This window comes from Lycorma delicatula, chromosome 5 (assembly GCF_047948215.1).
Source record: "Lycorma delicatula isolate Av1 chromosome 5, ASM4794821v1, whole genome shotgun sequence".
NCBI lineage: Eukaryota > Metazoa > Arthropoda > Insecta > Hemiptera > Fulgoridae > Lycorma > Lycorma delicatula.
The window spans coordinates 150,368,399-150,385,286 of NC_134459.1; the positions used below are offsets into that span (position 1 = coordinate 150,368,399).

General features: G+C 29.1%; 1 protein-coding gene across 1 annotated transcript; it reads left to right on the plus strand.

Annotated features, from left to right (window-relative positions):
• The first annotated feature begins 932 nt into the window (after positions 1–932).
• On the plus strand, positions 933–12,500 carry LOC142325487 (large ribosomal subunit protein P2-like). Its single transcript, XM_075367312.1, has 3 exons — positions 933–1,089; positions 8,620–8,823; positions 12,261–12,500. Exons 2-3 carry the CDS (start codon positions 8,652–8,654, stop codon positions 12,437–12,439), a joined length of 351 nt encoding a protein of 116 aa, XP_075223427.1. The 5' UTR covers positions 933–1,089; positions 8,620–8,651; the 3' UTR covers positions 12,440–12,500.
• The last annotated feature ends 4,388 nt before the right edge of the window (positions 12,501–16,888 follow it).

Consider the following 16,888-nt stretch of genomic DNA (forward strand, 5'->3'; position numbering starts at 1 on the left):
ACATCGTACAAGTGCGTTCAGTTCTCCACACTCATTATCGAATGTGTCCCGGGTTGCCTCTTTGAAAAGTTGGTTTTACCCTACATACTACAAACTCGGAACATTATAATAATAAGCCTTTATAATAATAAGATATTAAGCCTACATTGAGGGCAATTTTAGTTTTCAATAGATTTTGTAGAAATAGATTAAATAATGTTACAAAGATATTTTCATTTTGTTTTCAAAAATTCAACCACAATATCTTTATTTCTGTTAATTCTTATCTCTCGAGTTAATAGTTTTCCATAATTTGGATTAAAAACGTTACGACATATTATTTACTAATGATGGCCTCATAAGTAAATTATGTATCAGTCAAAAAATATTTCCATCCGTCCGAATCTAATTAAAACATACGTTACAATAGATCGGCGAGCATTGCGAAGTTACTTGTAAAATTGAGTAGCTAACATTTTATATAACCTTTCACATATTTTACAAGTATTAATTGATTAAGCGATACGCTATTGTTACCAAAATACCAGAAAGTGATTGCTTTACTTTAAGCACTCTTGGATAATACCAGATTGGTGTTGGCGAGAGTATTTAACGGATTTGAATACTAGATCATGGATACCGGTGTTCTTTGGTGGTTGGGTTTCAATTAACCACACTTCTCAGGAATGGTCGAACTGAGAATGTGCAAGACTACACTTCATTTACACTCATACATATCATCCTCATTCATCCTCTGAAGTATTATCTAAACGGTAGTTACCGGAGGCAAAACAGAAAAAAGAGAGAGAGTACTTAACATAAATATTTTAAAAGTCACATAGAAGTAAGTGTAACCAATATTCGTTTACTATTTTCACTTTATAATTTATGAATAAATTAAAAGCTTATCTGTTTTTAATTAATACACTGACCCACGATAGGTATTTTTAATCATTGTTTAAGTTTTTAACGCTCATTTGTATTTTATTTTTCATTATGTTGGTAGAATTTTAATAAAGTATTTCCTGTCAGAAGCCATCGCGTGGTCTATTCGTTGCCACACGTGTGTGTTGTATGAGTTAAATTGCAATTATTGCAGCAAATAGTAAGGTATGTTTTCATGATAATTATGTTTTAATTATATCAGTATTAGTAATTCTTATAAGATTGTATGGAAACTGTGATTGTTATTTAATTATTTTTTATATCCGATTAGATTATTTTGGGCGAGTTCGAATTTTGACTTTCATAAATTGCTTTTCAAGCTGTTGACTGTATCAAGGTTTACTAGTTCTACCAAAATTAGGTACTGTTAAATTAATAACATACATTACGTTGAGTGGACTGCATTATATTAAATTATGAATTTTTCGTAACAATCTAAACCACGTGATTTTCTGGTTATTTGGTTTTGCAGACCATAGAATTAGTGTAATTTTATTCATTTTGTTTTGTATCCATTCTCCCCGTTTTGTAATTTGATGATTAATGAACTTTGGTCGTTGTTAAAATTATAGTACCGTTTACATACAAAATACAGTTACTTAAACGTTTGATGAGATGCTCAGCGTAACGTAATGGGATACCTCAGCTCTAGAATGGGTTATGTTTAAAGGCATTATTTAGGGTAAAGAATTGGGTTAGTCCACAGACAACTGTCACACCTAATCACTGTTGACAGATTCAGGAAGTCAAACAGAGAAACGGTGGTTATCCATTCTAAATCCATTGAACTGTAAAAGCGTTGTGGAAAATCCCTAGGATGTATCCATCAGCAGATTTTAAAATTCCCACGTATATTCCTACCAAATATAGGTAATTCTGAGCAATTATTTGATCAAATTAAATTTTGTTTATACATGAAAATACATAATAGATATGCCAAGAATCAAGAAAACAAGATCCAAATGTCCAAAAGCAGGTTTGGGTAGCATGTGAAGAGTGATTTGGGTTAAATTACCAAGGTATGGCAATAACACCATCCCATAGAACACTTCACCAAATTTATGGTCAAGAAATATATAATTTATGTACAGAAATATAGTCGCTGTAGAAACTACTATATGTTCTGTGATAGTAGTCATGCGTATGGCAGATAACACTACCTGACGAGCGTCAATCAGTTGTCTTCAATGGCTAATTTCTATTAAGGTTTATGGTTTATTCTTAACAAAAATTTTACCTCCTAACCCTAACCTCTCTCCATAGAAATTAGCATCTGAACAGATCGCCCTCACAAAACTAATTACTAATTGGCCATAGAATAATGCAATGCAGAATTTAATCCTGCTTTCTAACCTTTAGATCTTGTGTTTTCCAGATTATAAACATATATACTCTAGTATATTAAAGTATGAACAAAATTTAAGTTGATCAAATAATTGCCCAGAATTACCAAATGAATTATAAGGCATACCTGAGAACAGGCTTAGGATTTTGTAAGGAAACCTTCACTTTTCTATGGAATATGTGTTGTAGATATGTCAGACTAAATTACAAATTTCAGACTCTTCTTCCCAGAGTAGTTACAATTTAAACTGTAATTTGTAAATATCAGGATATTCCATTTTAATTCAAAAAATTTTCAAAAATGTTATTGCATCACAATTTTTGATATTTGGTATAACTACCCACCTTGTATTGGGCAAAAATAATTTATTTGTTATTTTAAAACTTTTTTCTTGAGTAATAGTCTCTTTCCTAACTTGCCAACAGGTAAAAACAGCCATTTTCATCACTTTTTCCCTTGAACTGTGTGGCATTTACTCTTTTTGGAAAGAGTAAAGATGGAACTTCATCATCGTGTATTAAAAATTCATTTTGTTACATAAACAAATCTTGTAATGTTTACAGAAGTTATGTCTACAAATTGTTGTTTTTTTCAAATTTTGGGCCCAAAAGAAATAATGAAGGGCTAGAACAACAGGACTGTTACTGAATATCCTTCATTAAAAAAAAAATGCCTGTCAAATCGTACGATTTTGAAAATGTCTCATGTTTGGAGCCCAAAAATCACATGTGGGACAGGTGGCAAAAATCTGAAATTTTTGCCACCAAGTAACTTTTTATATACTTTAAAACCATATAAAATTTATTTTGGCACTCAAAGGGATTGATGAGTAATGAAGCCATCAAAGCAGCTAAAAACACTGTTTCGTCTAACCATGAGCAATGTATCCAAAACATTTACAGCATGTATTTTTTCAGTTAATAATTAGACTTACTATACAAAATATTTTGATATGTCTATAATGAGATAGCCTAAATTCTAAACATGAAAGTGAATAGACATGCATGGACAGAATGTTTGTATAATCCTGAATGTAAACAGAAGGCTTAGTTACTGTTTTGATTTCAATAGGATATGTTGTATTGTTAATACTGTGGTTAGGTAATTTATACTTGTTAAAGTAGTTTTATTAACAGTGAACTTCTCTTTTATGCGATAACTTTTATTTAGAGAAATTTTTATTTTAGCTGTAAAGAAACTGGAATACGATAAAGTGCAATTGGTAATTTATACTAATTGTATTGTTATTTTAAGAACCCTTGCATTTTATAAAAACTGATTATGGAGTTTTCAGTTGGCATTCACACTGAAACAGTATGTGTCACAAATTGACTTAAAATATATCTTCAGTATTGTACAATATTTTAGGGTTTACTGAATACAAATAACATTGGTATCTTTAAGTAGTGGATGTACTGAAATAAAAAATACCTGTACTTTTCATAAAACCAAATATTTAGATAAATATTTTCATATTAATGGGAAAAGTTGCTCTGTTCCATTTAGCTATCATACTAAACTGGTTAAGAAATCTCTTTGAGAGATATCTTTGACACTTTCAAAAAGCAATCCAAATTTAAAGTTAATTCCAGGTAGAGCACTGTGTAGAAAATGCTTTAACAAAATACAAAAACCACAAGATACAGAAAGTGAACCAGAATTTCAAGATATATTTTGAGCCTCAATGTTTTATAGTCAAGTCAGAGTAAAGCTTGTTCAGCACTTGGCATTTCTCCCATTAAGGTTCAAAAATTATTGAGCAGCGCAGGGAACCAATTTAAAAAAATTAAGTTACAAAAAGTCAGTTCAGCAAATTAAACTATTCCTTCGAGTTAATTATTTCAACAGAAGAAACCAGTTCAGTACCATAAAATTATGTTGATTTCGGTAGTGAATTTGAAGAATTAACCATTAAAATAAAGAATAAAATGAAAACAGTTGGATCAGCCCAGGAAAAAATTAATATTTTAAGTTTGTTACCAAGCAGCTTGAGCATTAAAAATAAGTTTAGTGTTAGTCAGTATGTTTATGCCAATGCGTAAAGTTGTCTTATTCCAATAATGTTTTTGTTATTATTTTATCTGCTGTGGTCTCAATGTTTCATAAAAGAAATTTCTATTTAACCACATTAGTCTTAACTGTTTTTTGTTATTTCTAATTTTAATGTTGTCAAAGTTCCTAGAAATCTAATTTTCGTTGTCTGCGATCACGTCATTTCCTCTACTTGTTCGTATTCAGCAATTTATTTATCAGTCTTACGTAACTCTTTTAATTGGTCTGCTTGCTTATAAAATTAATCGTTATGTTCTTTCTTACCCAAACTTCCTGTCTATGCTAATTTCTTTATCTTACCAATACCAGCACACTACCCCTTGTTGTTGACACACACTCTCTTCGGTCTATTGCCTAGTTTCGTTTTCCCCCTCTTCTCACCACGCCAACTTTGTTCATTCTAGTCCAGACTTTCATGTTGTGCGGATCCACAAGACTGGTCCTCCAGCCTTGGAGGACCAGGCTGCGATATTCTCTCTCTCTCTCTCTCGTATAATGTGTTAAATACTTTCGTCGTCTTCTTCATACTCTCTTAAACGTTGTGGTGTTTATCTGTCGAAATATTCTCTTGTTCTACTTCTCAGTGTTTTCATGATTTCAGTTTTCTATGTTTGTTTTTCCTTGTTTATCTGATAAGTTACTTTTCAAGTTCAATAGTTTACCTCTAGTATTGAAAGTGGTTCAGTTACTACAATCCAGCCAAGTTTATCGATGCAGAATCTCTCCAATCTCGTTACTACAAATCTGAGACGCTCCGTATTTCTCAATTTCTCAACAACGTTTCACCTCTGTATTTTTTATACGCCATTGCAGACTATGCCTAGGATTAACTGTATGTATTCATGTGTACTTTCATTCACGAGTTCATCTTTTGCAAATATTATGTGTGACTAAGGCAAGTTCAAATTATTCATCATTTATTATATTAAACATTATATTATAGTAAAATCAGTGAAATATTCAACTAATTGTACTTTATGTATTTGAAATTCAAGATTGACTTATACAAACATTTCTTTCATTCAAGTATAGTCACGCAAGGTGGCTTAGTTAAAGGTTATGTTATCATATTTTATGTGTTATTAATGCCAACTATCATTATTATCAAATCTACTTGTAATTAAATACTACCTCAGAATTATAGAAAACATATGTGTGACACAAACATTCATGGACATGAATGTGTGTTAGTTAATATCTTATATACATTTCAGTGACTTCCAGGAACGTTTTCTATTGTATTTCATGAACTCTTGTAACTACACAACCTCTTGTTTTCATTTGGAAAATAACAATTTCAATGAGATAGTTTATTTATCTTTCATTTTACATAATTCTAATGTGTTACATTATTGCTGTTAATAATTCTAATCAATGTTAAATATTGTTTTGCAATCAAGATATATTATTTTACAAATTAGAAAAAGGAAGTCATTAACATGAGAATGGCTAAGAAGCTTAAGTATTTTCAAGAAAGCTTGCTTACTAAATGAACTCTTTATAAGATTACTTATTACAACTTGTTTATATTGTAATTAACTTTAATGTAATTTGTTAATCGCAGAGATTTAATTCTAATCTATTCATGAACTGAATTCATATTACTCTTTTTAAATTAATCTAAGGAAAGTAACTCCTGATATGAAGTTATGATTTTGGACTTCTATGTAATTTCATATTTTCAAGAAAGCTCTTGCTTACTAATGAATTCTATTTATATGATTGCTTATTTCAATTTGATTATTGTAATTAACTCTTTTTTATACTTGAATTGTTGTAGTTTATTTTTCTAAGTTAATGGCATTTGTTCATTGCTAATTTTTCATTATTACAGAATATATCAGTAATGCTACAGTTTTCCAGTTACACTATGTTTATTGATGTTATGTTCATAAGTATATAATTGTAACAAAAGGTGTTTTTGTTCTTTCGTTTTCAGGCTTTGTTAATTGTAGATTTTCAAAATTATTATTTGAAAAATGTATGTTCATGTATTTTCTCATTTAATATTACAATTTGATATGTTAATTTCAGCTGATATTCCTTATATAAATTCTGTATAGAATTAAGTTATGTTTATTTCATTTAATTTTTTAAGGCCATGATTTAAGAAAGGGTTAGGTTGTTTTTTCTCTAATTAAAGTCCAATTTCTTTTGGCAAATACGAGCTGTTGTCATTTTATTTTTGTTAACTTTACCCAACACAGTATTTAACCCGTCAATCCAAGCAGTAGTTAAAACAAGTGGAATTTTGCTACAAATCAGAAAAGAAACCCAGTCATTTAATTGATGAAAATGTTATTAAATTTGTCCAAGATTTTTACCAGAATGATGAGCACAGCCAAATGATGCCATGCAAGAACGATTGTGTCTGTAAGACTTTTTTCCAGTCATGCAAGCTGACTGGAAAAAAATTAATATTCAAAAATGGATTTATGTAAGTTAAAATAATTATGCCACAGACTTCAAAGAAAAACATAATTTAAAAATTGGTTTTTCAAAATTTGCTGATTTAAGACCTAAATTTAGTGATCTGGCCAGTGAGTCAGGTAATTTGTGTGTGACACTCACCAAACTCTGTTATCTGCTCTAAAAATGAAATTTGATTGTAAAATTCTTCTTTCAGTCATGGTATGTGATGTAGAAAATGAAATTTGCATGGTGTCAACAGTGTGGAAAATGTCCAGACACTAATTAAGTGCTCAGATTACTGCAAGAGAGTTGGAGTTTGGGAGTTTTGATTCTGAAATTATCTTCAAACAGTGTGTTTCTGTTGACTGTTGTGAACTAAATACTCAAATACTTCCATTTCAAGAGTCCTTAATGAACATTTAAATAATCTAAAAAGGTGTCATTTTTTTGCAAAGAAACAAACTAATTTTCTCAACATTAAAAAGGAAAACTTGTTGCAGGGTGAATGTATTGTAATGGGAGACTTCTCTCAAAATTTTCCTTTTGTGATATAGGATGAAGTTCAGTCATATCACTGGTCAAAGACTTACACCACAGTACATCCATTTCTCATATATTTTAAAAAAGAAGGAAAATTACAAAACCAAAAATGAACCAAATCAGTACTTGAAGCATAGTAAAAACACTAACACGAGTTAAATAATTTTTTTATTTTTCTGATGGCTAAGGCCAGTATAAAAACAAAAGCAATTTCATAAATTTGTGCTACCATCAAGAAGATTTTGAAATTGCAGGTGAATGACATTTTTTTGCCTCATATCATGGAAAAGGACCATATGAATGGTATTGGTAGAACTGTAAAAACAACTGGCTAAAGCAAGCCTTCAAAGGACAGTCAACAATCAAGTTGTTACACCTTCTGAAATGTACAATTGTTGTAAAGACAATATTAAAAATATAACATTTATTTCCTGCCCTAATAAAAACGTTCAAGAGACTGAAGAATACCTTAGTTCTCATTATCAGGTAATCACAACAGTTCCAGAAACCTTTCACAGTTATGTTTCAACAAGTCAGAAATGTATTCTGAGACTCACCTGGGTGGTCTAGTGAACGCATCTTTACAAATCAGCTGATTTGGAAGTCGAGAGTTCCAACGTTCAAGTCCTATTAAAGTCATTATTTTTACACGGATTTGAATACTGATGATCTGTTTTATCACATGTTGATTATTTATATGCCCGATTCTCTTATCATGTAAGTTTAGTTCATTATCCACCAGAATGTTGACTTGACTTTTTCAGTATTGTATTTTTCATCAACTTTTTTTTTAGTATTTTCTTTGTGTAAAATGATGTTTAAAGTATAATTCATTCATAGAGAGGTGTAATCAATTCCCCCATCATATTAGGGTTTTGATTTATTAAATTGACCCATTACACACCAACATTAGTATATATTATAAATTGTATCTAATGTTAATTAGATAAGTTTAGCAAGCATTAGGTTAAGTTTGGTTAGGTAATATTTCTATGTACTGACTTCATATATCAACATAATCAAACTTCCCAATGTTCGCTAACCTCATCTAATTAACATTAAGCATAAAAATTATATACATAATGGTACAGAAGACTGCATACTAAAGAAGGATTGTACATCTTACCAAAGTATTCATTTCCTATTTTAATAAGTAAGTATGCAAGACTGATTGAAAAACTTTTTCATGAGAAGTCATTTACTAATGTAACAGTTGAGTATTGTGCTTCACATATTTGAAAGATTTAATTAGTTGTTGCAAGCATAGTAAACAAAAAAAGAAATAAGCATAGAAAGATACAAATATTCATGTGTGCAATGTAACTTAATGAATTTATTTGTTTCAGTGTACCAGTTTCGTGTCACTAAGACTTAAACCATGCGTTACGTGGCCGCTTACTTACTTGCTGCCCTTGGCGGAAAAGATGCCCCTACCACCAGCGACATTGAAAAAATCCTTAGTTCAGTTGGTATTGAATGCGACAGTGAAAAGTTAAAACTGGTGGTTAACCAAATGAAAGGAAAATCAGTTGATGAACTGATAACACAAGGTATGATTTTATTAGGTTTTTATTATTTTTAAATTTATATTTGAAAAAACGTATGATTGCTATTCTGAAGCATTCATATTGGTTTATGTCTGTTACAGTGCGATTATGCTTATCTCAAACCATCATTTGTCTAAGTGGGGTCTTTTTGTTTCTTTGCTAGTAATCCTTATGTGGGCTGCATTTTATCTAGTATTTTTAATAACATCTTAAACATTCACTCTTAAATTTATGAAAAAAATGACAGTTCTTGAAATATGTTTGATTCATTTGCTGAAGGTTATTTTATTAATTTACACTCATGAGTGCTTCTATATCGATCTGTACATTACAACAATTTTTTTTAATTCTGCTACCTATTATTGCAGTTACCCTTACGAGTTTTGAGAAATTTAGTAGAAAATGTTTTCTTCGTTCATAAAGCAAATCCTTGCAACTTGCATCAGAAAAAACCATGAATACCTTCTAAAAATACTGTAATTTAAAGTGAGTCAAAATCATTGAAATTATATGAATTTTGTAATTAATATACTCAATTAGTTATTACAAGTATAAATAAGGCTGTAGCCTTTATTTATCAGTGCTGTAAATATTTTCTAGAGCAAAAATAAAAAAATCCTGTCTTAGCAAATGCATCAGAAAGGCAGATTTCTGGTTTTTAGTTAACCTTGAAAACATTGCAAAAACCCGGTCTTTTTACCTCATAACTCTGGTTCTGGTTAATAGATTCATTTGAAAATCAGTAGTGGATAATGAAAGACATGGGGTTCAAACAGGGGAAAAATTAGAAAATCAGGAAATGAGACTGCGTTATTTTATAGCTGTTAAAAGAGTACCATAACCAATACAGATCTAAAATTTACATGGACGAATTCTATGTACATGCCAGTCATACCAAACCAATATCGTGGAGTGAGGACTGGCTGCAACCTTGCTGTATGATTAGAAAAGGCAAGCATGCTTGCATTGTTCATTCAGTTCCAAAAACGGTTTTGATAAAAACACACTTCTTATATTTAAATCCGTTACTAAAACAGATTATGATGACAATATGAATTTTTTAATTATAAACAGTGGGTAAAACAACAATTAATTCCTAATCTTTCCTTTAACTCTGTCATTGTCATAGATAATAATGCTTCACACCAAAACATGTTTCTGAACTGCGCTTCTAATTCAAATATGAAAAAATTTGGCGGTTTTAAGAGTTGTAAAAAAAATATGTTCATTTTAAATTAAATGATGCTGTTGCATTAATTGAAGAATAACAGATTCAGTTACAAATGCCACATGGAAATAAAGGTTTGACCATGTCAAGAACATAGAAACATCTTATTGTCTTTTGAATCTTTATTTGATAATGTATTGAAAATGTCATTTATTATTAATGTAGGCAGTGATAGCGATGATTGTGATTTCAATATTAGCAATAAGTTAGCAGGAATTGAAACAGTTCAGATCAATATTGTACATAGTATCCTGTGCCACTTCTTTGCTTTTTTCTTCTATGTCAATCCACTTCTTCAAACTTATTATGGTTCGTAACAAGCTCTACATATATATGTATATAAACATGATTGGGTGCAGTAGCAATTTCCCAAGTTCTTTGGAAATTTACTATAATTGTTTTTATTTTTTTTTATTTTATGTATAAAAAAATGTATAATTAGTCATGGAAAAGAAACATTCACAATCCTATTCAGTTTTACTTACTAAGAGTTTCAAAGCATTGTAAACATCAATAATTTTTTTTTCTAAAATTAATATTAGTAAACAAATGTATTTATTTTAAAAGGAACATACATGCCTCATAAAGGCATTGGATTTTGACTTGCAGTTTATTTTCCCATTGTTTCAAGTTTGTTATCCATGGCCCAAACTGTTTTACATCATCTGTTACGGTTGTTTTTGTATATATATTCAAAAAAGTAAAAGAAAAACGATCATCAAATAGCTTAATTTCAGGAAGGAGCTTGAAAGATTTTTGTAATGAATTTTGAAGTAAAAAATTTACTTCCATTCAACTGCAGAACAAAACCTGTTAGTATCTAAACATTTCAAAGTGAAGACTACTTGAAATAAATTTCATTAAGTAGATAAGTAATGGTTGAAAAAAGGAAAACTTCCATATGGTTCATTCCTCATAAAATTGCATTTTACTCTTTCAGTCTCTGTTCAGTAGTATATAAATTTTCTAGACAAAACAAACTGTGATAATCTTCGAATGTTTCTCCTTTTTAATTTCAAGATTGAACGCCACCAAGTTCAGTTTGATTAATACCACCATATTACTCATAGAACAGATATAAACCACATTAACATGAAATACATTTAGTGTTAAGTAACTAGTTGTGTTTCAGCCACTTCTTTTATGTTTTATAATTGAAATTTTAAAATAATATTACTTTTTTTTTTTATTGCCCTTAAACTTAACAGCAGATGAAGATTTCACAGTATAAAAACTTCTTGTTGAAATTATTTTTTTTTTGCAAAAAATTTTATATTAATTACATTATCAAGCTTCCTAATTTTCAAAAGATGTTTTTTTGGAATTAAAAGAATTATATTTATGTAAGTATATACTACATAAATGTATGAAGTATTAATGCATTTTTATTACTATTTTTATCTTGCATGACATAATAGCACCAAAAAAAAGTTTAATTTAAATAATTGAAAATGACATAAAAAACAACAATTTTATGTAAAACCAATATTATTTTACTTATTATTTTAACTATTAGATTTTATTTAATTAATTATAAAATTTCTCTGAGATAAGAAAATTGTAATATAAATGCAAACAACCAAGTTATAGAACTGTTTGCAAATATCACATAGTCTAATAAAACTCATGTTTAAAATAAATTAAGGAAGCGGATGTCTGGTGTTTTAAAATTCTTTTTTTTTATACGAGAGTTTCTGTTAAAAAACAATATCTATATTGATCCATGTACATAAATACCATGGATATTCAGAAAAAAATTTAAATGCAGTGAACATAGAGAGAGATTATTTTATTAGTAACATTTTTTTTACTTAATCTACTGTACACTTTTATACCATTGAAAAAAGGAGAATGAGTTACTTGAACAATGGATGATCCATCAAAAGTCTGGATTTTAACTACCTTTTATCAGAAGATACAGTGACAAATGTATATGAACTCTTCCCACCCTGATTTTGAATTTTTATTGAATGTTATTTCATTCTTAAGTTTTACCTGTTTAGGATATTGTAGAAATACAGTTGCCTATATTTGTTTTTCAATTTTAAATTAGCACTTCTTGGTGATTTTGAATATTAAAATATCTACATCTCAGTATATGACCTATGTAAATTTTGCTTTGCTTTAAGGATTCAGGTTTTTAAAATATCTCTATGATAATTATTAATCTCTTATAGCACTATTTCACTTAATTTTTTTATTTTATTTGTAGGCAAAGAAAAACTAGCCTCAATGCCTGTTGGTGGTGGTGCAGCTGTAGCAGTTGCAGCTGCTGGAGGTGGTCCTGCTCCAGCTGCAGCTGCTGCTGCAGAAAAGAAAGAGGAGAAGAAGCCAGAAAAAGAAGAATCTGACCAATCTGATGATGACATGGGATTTGGTCTTTTTGATTAAGTTTTAAATTGTACACGCTTCATTTCTTCTTATTTGATGTTAATAAATTAATTTTTTACAATTCTTTGATTTTTTGTTTTCCTTTAAGAATATTTATTTATTGGTGTTTCAGGAAGTTAACTCCTCCTGTACTTTATATATAGGTCCGTCCATTCCTAATGAAAAGGTTCATTAAACATATATCTGGAAGGAAGTTTTCAAATTAATGGTTAGTGAAAGATCATCTAGATTCCTACTCTGAAGATCAGTGCTATATTAAAGTTCTAAGGAGAAAATGAGTGATTTTAAATGGAATCTCATGAAAAACTGACAAAAGTTAGGCTCAAGAACTGTATTGCCAGTAGTTCCTAAGAAAATTGTTGTAAAACCTCTTTAATAGACTAATTTTTTATATTAATAAAATTAAAATGTGTTATTCCAAAACATATTTTAAGTATTTTTAAGAATGCAAAAGAATAATTTCTACAAATATATCAAAATCTCTAAAAGTAAGAGGACTGTTTTTTTTTTTATTCATTGAACTGATTGATATTAGTTTTGTTCAACAGTGTTTAAAGCGAATGGATCACATGCTTAGAAATGGAACATAGATCACTATTATTATGTGGATTAGTGCACCTTTTGGCTGAAAGTTGCACTAAAGAAATAAAAAACCAAATTCAGTATAGTAGAAGTAATCTGTATTGTAACATTTTCAAAATCTGTTTTGTTTATGGTTGTTTTTTTGTTAAAAATGAATTTTTAATTACACAAATTCTAAATTTTGTCCCGAAAGTTTTATCTTGTTACTGATAGTTTAACAAAATAAATATGCTAAACTAACGAGGTTACTGTTTGGTTTTACAATAACTTGCAGAAGAAACTATTGGAAATATAGTTTGAGGACCTTGACTTTATAATTAATTAAATGAGTATTTATTATTTAGTAATTATTGGTTCAAAGTTTCAATTTTACACTACAGCACTGTTCTGGCTAGGAGAATAATAACTACTAGACCTGTTGTCAAGAGAACAGGCAGAAAAAGAATATACTACTATGGAGGAGCTTTTGTTCAAAACTTAACTTCTCCAGCAATTGTAATTTATCAGTAGACACAAAAAATCCACAGCTTTACTTACAGCCTTAATACATTTTTATCCTTTTTTTTGGTTGAAGGTGTTAGTGATTCATTCTTAATTCTGTACTCAAAAATTCACTTAAACGATATTTGAAATGGCTGATAAATTAATAAAAAAAACTGTTGGGGATGTTAACTTTTAAAAAAAAATCTATATTTGAACAATCTGCCCTTTAATTATAGAATTTATATTATTACATTTTTAAAAACACATTATAATTTTTAATATTATTATAGCATCATCAATAAAAACTATTTTACATATGAACAGTGGCAAGTTAACTTCATCAATAGACTCATTTTCCGCATCCACATCATTAAAGATTAATTCATTACTTCAAAGAAGTTCTAGAATAGAATCACAGTCTTTGCCAAAGTGTTTAATTTGTGTTTTAAAATGCTCTCACGCAACTATCGACCTACAATTCTGAAGTTCAGCAGCTGACGAAAATTTGTAATTGGTAAACATGTATTTATAATTGGTGTAATGTTGTATTTTACTGGCAGTTTCTCCAGTTTTTAACTTATCTTTTGAAATAATGATTCTATTTGATTCACTGATACCTTTCACTCTAGGAAAGCTGACCCTATTTCAGTGGCTCTTCTGCTCGATTGGTTTTCAGACAAAGTAAAAAATGTTGGATTTCTAGAACCTAGGTCTACACAACAAAATGAAATTTGCAGAATAAGTTAAAAAGGCCTCTTGGATGTTTTAAGCAAAGGATGAACTTATAGGTCAAAAGCAAAAGAAGCAGTGCTTTCATTATTTTGTGCTTCTTTCGTAGTCGTAAAAAGAACTGGCATGCAATTCATGAACTCTTAATTTGGTTCTTGTTAGATTCAGTGTTTTGTTACTATCCTTTTTAAGATAAGTTCATTCTTTAAACGGACACAAAAAGAGCATGTGTCAGTTGCTGGATTATTAAATCAAATATTAAATTCAGTGGTAAATAGTTAATAAAAAGACTGGAAGTGTAACTTTTAGATCTTCATTCTGATTGGTTATACATTTTATATAATTTTGCAATATTTAAATCTGAAGATAAATAAACTCTTTTACTTTTATTTCTATTATAGTATGATTCACAAGTAGGCAAATTGGTTAAAAATTTTTTTACGTTTTCTTTTTCAGATTAAAATTTTTTAAACTATCTGTTACCACCAAGATTTTCATTAGGAAAATGACCTAAATTTATAACTTTAGCAACTCTAATTATTCTAGAAGCTGGTATACCCAAAGCAAAACAAAAAACTTCCTAAACTGTTATCATTCCCAGCTTTTTAGTTTTTAAAATGTAAATTAAAGGTGGCTTAGGTTTTGTTCATCTTTTTCTCTTAGTATCACTGGCAGAAATATACTTAAGTAACATTATATCTTACCTTCTGTTGCGTAAATGATTGCGATTTATTGATATATCAGAATACATACATCACTTTATTACATTTAAACCACTTAGTATCACAGTTACATGGTCATGCTTTATTTTTAAGAAACGTCAGGTTAGGATCACTGTCGTATTACTTTTTATGCTTTTCTACCACCTTTCTACCTTTTTTCGCACACCACAGTTTATACTGGACACTAAAGATGGTAATTCCATATTAGAAAAATATCTTATTTACTTTTACTTAAACAAATAAACTTTATTCAGTTAAATTTACACACCTACCAACACTCTAACTAAAGAACAGCGTGTTAATAATAGTTAACATGAAATTTTTTGAATAAGGAAATAACAGGCGATGAATCATGGGTGTTTGAATATGATCCCGAGACTTAAAACGGCAAAGTTCAGAATGGCACACAAAATGTTCTCCTCGTCCAAAGAAAGCATCCAGATCCAAAGTGAAAACAATGATTTTTTTTTTTTTTTGACAGCTGTGGCATTGTGCACAAAGAATTTGTACCTCCCGGACAGACAGTTAATAGCACCGTTTACAAAGATGTCTCGTAAAGACTTAGAAAACGAGTCCAAACAGACATTGCACATGATTGGGTGCTGTACCACAATAAGGCACCAGCTCACACTTCACATTCAATTCAAGAATCTCTGGCGAAGAAAAACATTCACCTACTTCCACAGCCTCTCTATAGCCCAGATCTAGCTCTGTGATTTTTACCTCTTCCGTAAGATTAAATTGAAGTTGAAATCATCATTTCAAGTTGATGGAACACATAAAAACCGTAAACTATGAGCTACCCACACTTTTGGGACAAATCTCATACGTAGACCTAGTAGTCTTTGGCCGCATCACAATTCATATACAGAAGTTCAAAACTCTATAACAACTTTTTAGGGACTAAATACAAGCTACTGCAATGAAATGAAGAAATTAAATGTATATAATAAAAATAAATATAATTGAATTAATGTACATATAATTTATTTAATCCGCTGAAATATATACAGCATAGTACAATCGTATTATTTTTATATTATAAATCATACATTATATTTCATTAAACAATTTGTGTTTGTTTATATTAAACTGACAGTATTTATTTTTTAAATAAATAGTAAAATGGCACATAAATAGAAATTTTAACTTATATACATAATACACAATCAATAACGCATTTTTTTTTCTTTTAGTACGGAAACTGAATATCTACCATGGATAAATAACACAAAAATGAAATACTTCTGAATTAAAACAAAATAGAGATAACATAACTATTATCTATAACTTTTATAACTGTTTACTATAACTTTTCTTTATTTTATAAATGTAACTTTTAAGCTACATTAACACTAACTACATCATAACAAATATTTTGTATCTTCAAGTAACACTCAATTTATCTGAGAATTCCAAATTATAGAAATTACTGAAATTACTATTATGTATAGAAGTGTACTTCAATAACATAAACAAAATAAGCTAATTATAAATATAATTAAATTAAGTATTAGAGAGCAATAACAATATTGAATTGAATAAAAAATTATAATTAAAAACAAATATAAATATTTTTAATTTAACAGAGCAGATCTTAACATTGTATACAATTAAAAAATTTATATCATTTCACATAATTAAAAAATTCTCCTTTTCAAAGAATGTGTTTTAAAGCAATTAAAAGTTGCCATGCAAAAAAAATTCATGAAGTGTCCTTTCATAAGCAGTTAAAAATGATAAAAAATTTGAAATTTATGTTTTTAATGAAAATCTGTTTTTGTTCTCTGAATCTCGCGTCACAATAAAAATAAATAAAATAAAATCCTTATTGTTATCTTTAAACATTTTGTGGGTAGTATTTCAACAAACATATTGGGTATTCCTTTAACATATTATAACAGTATTTCTTTAAATATATCGTGTATTTCTC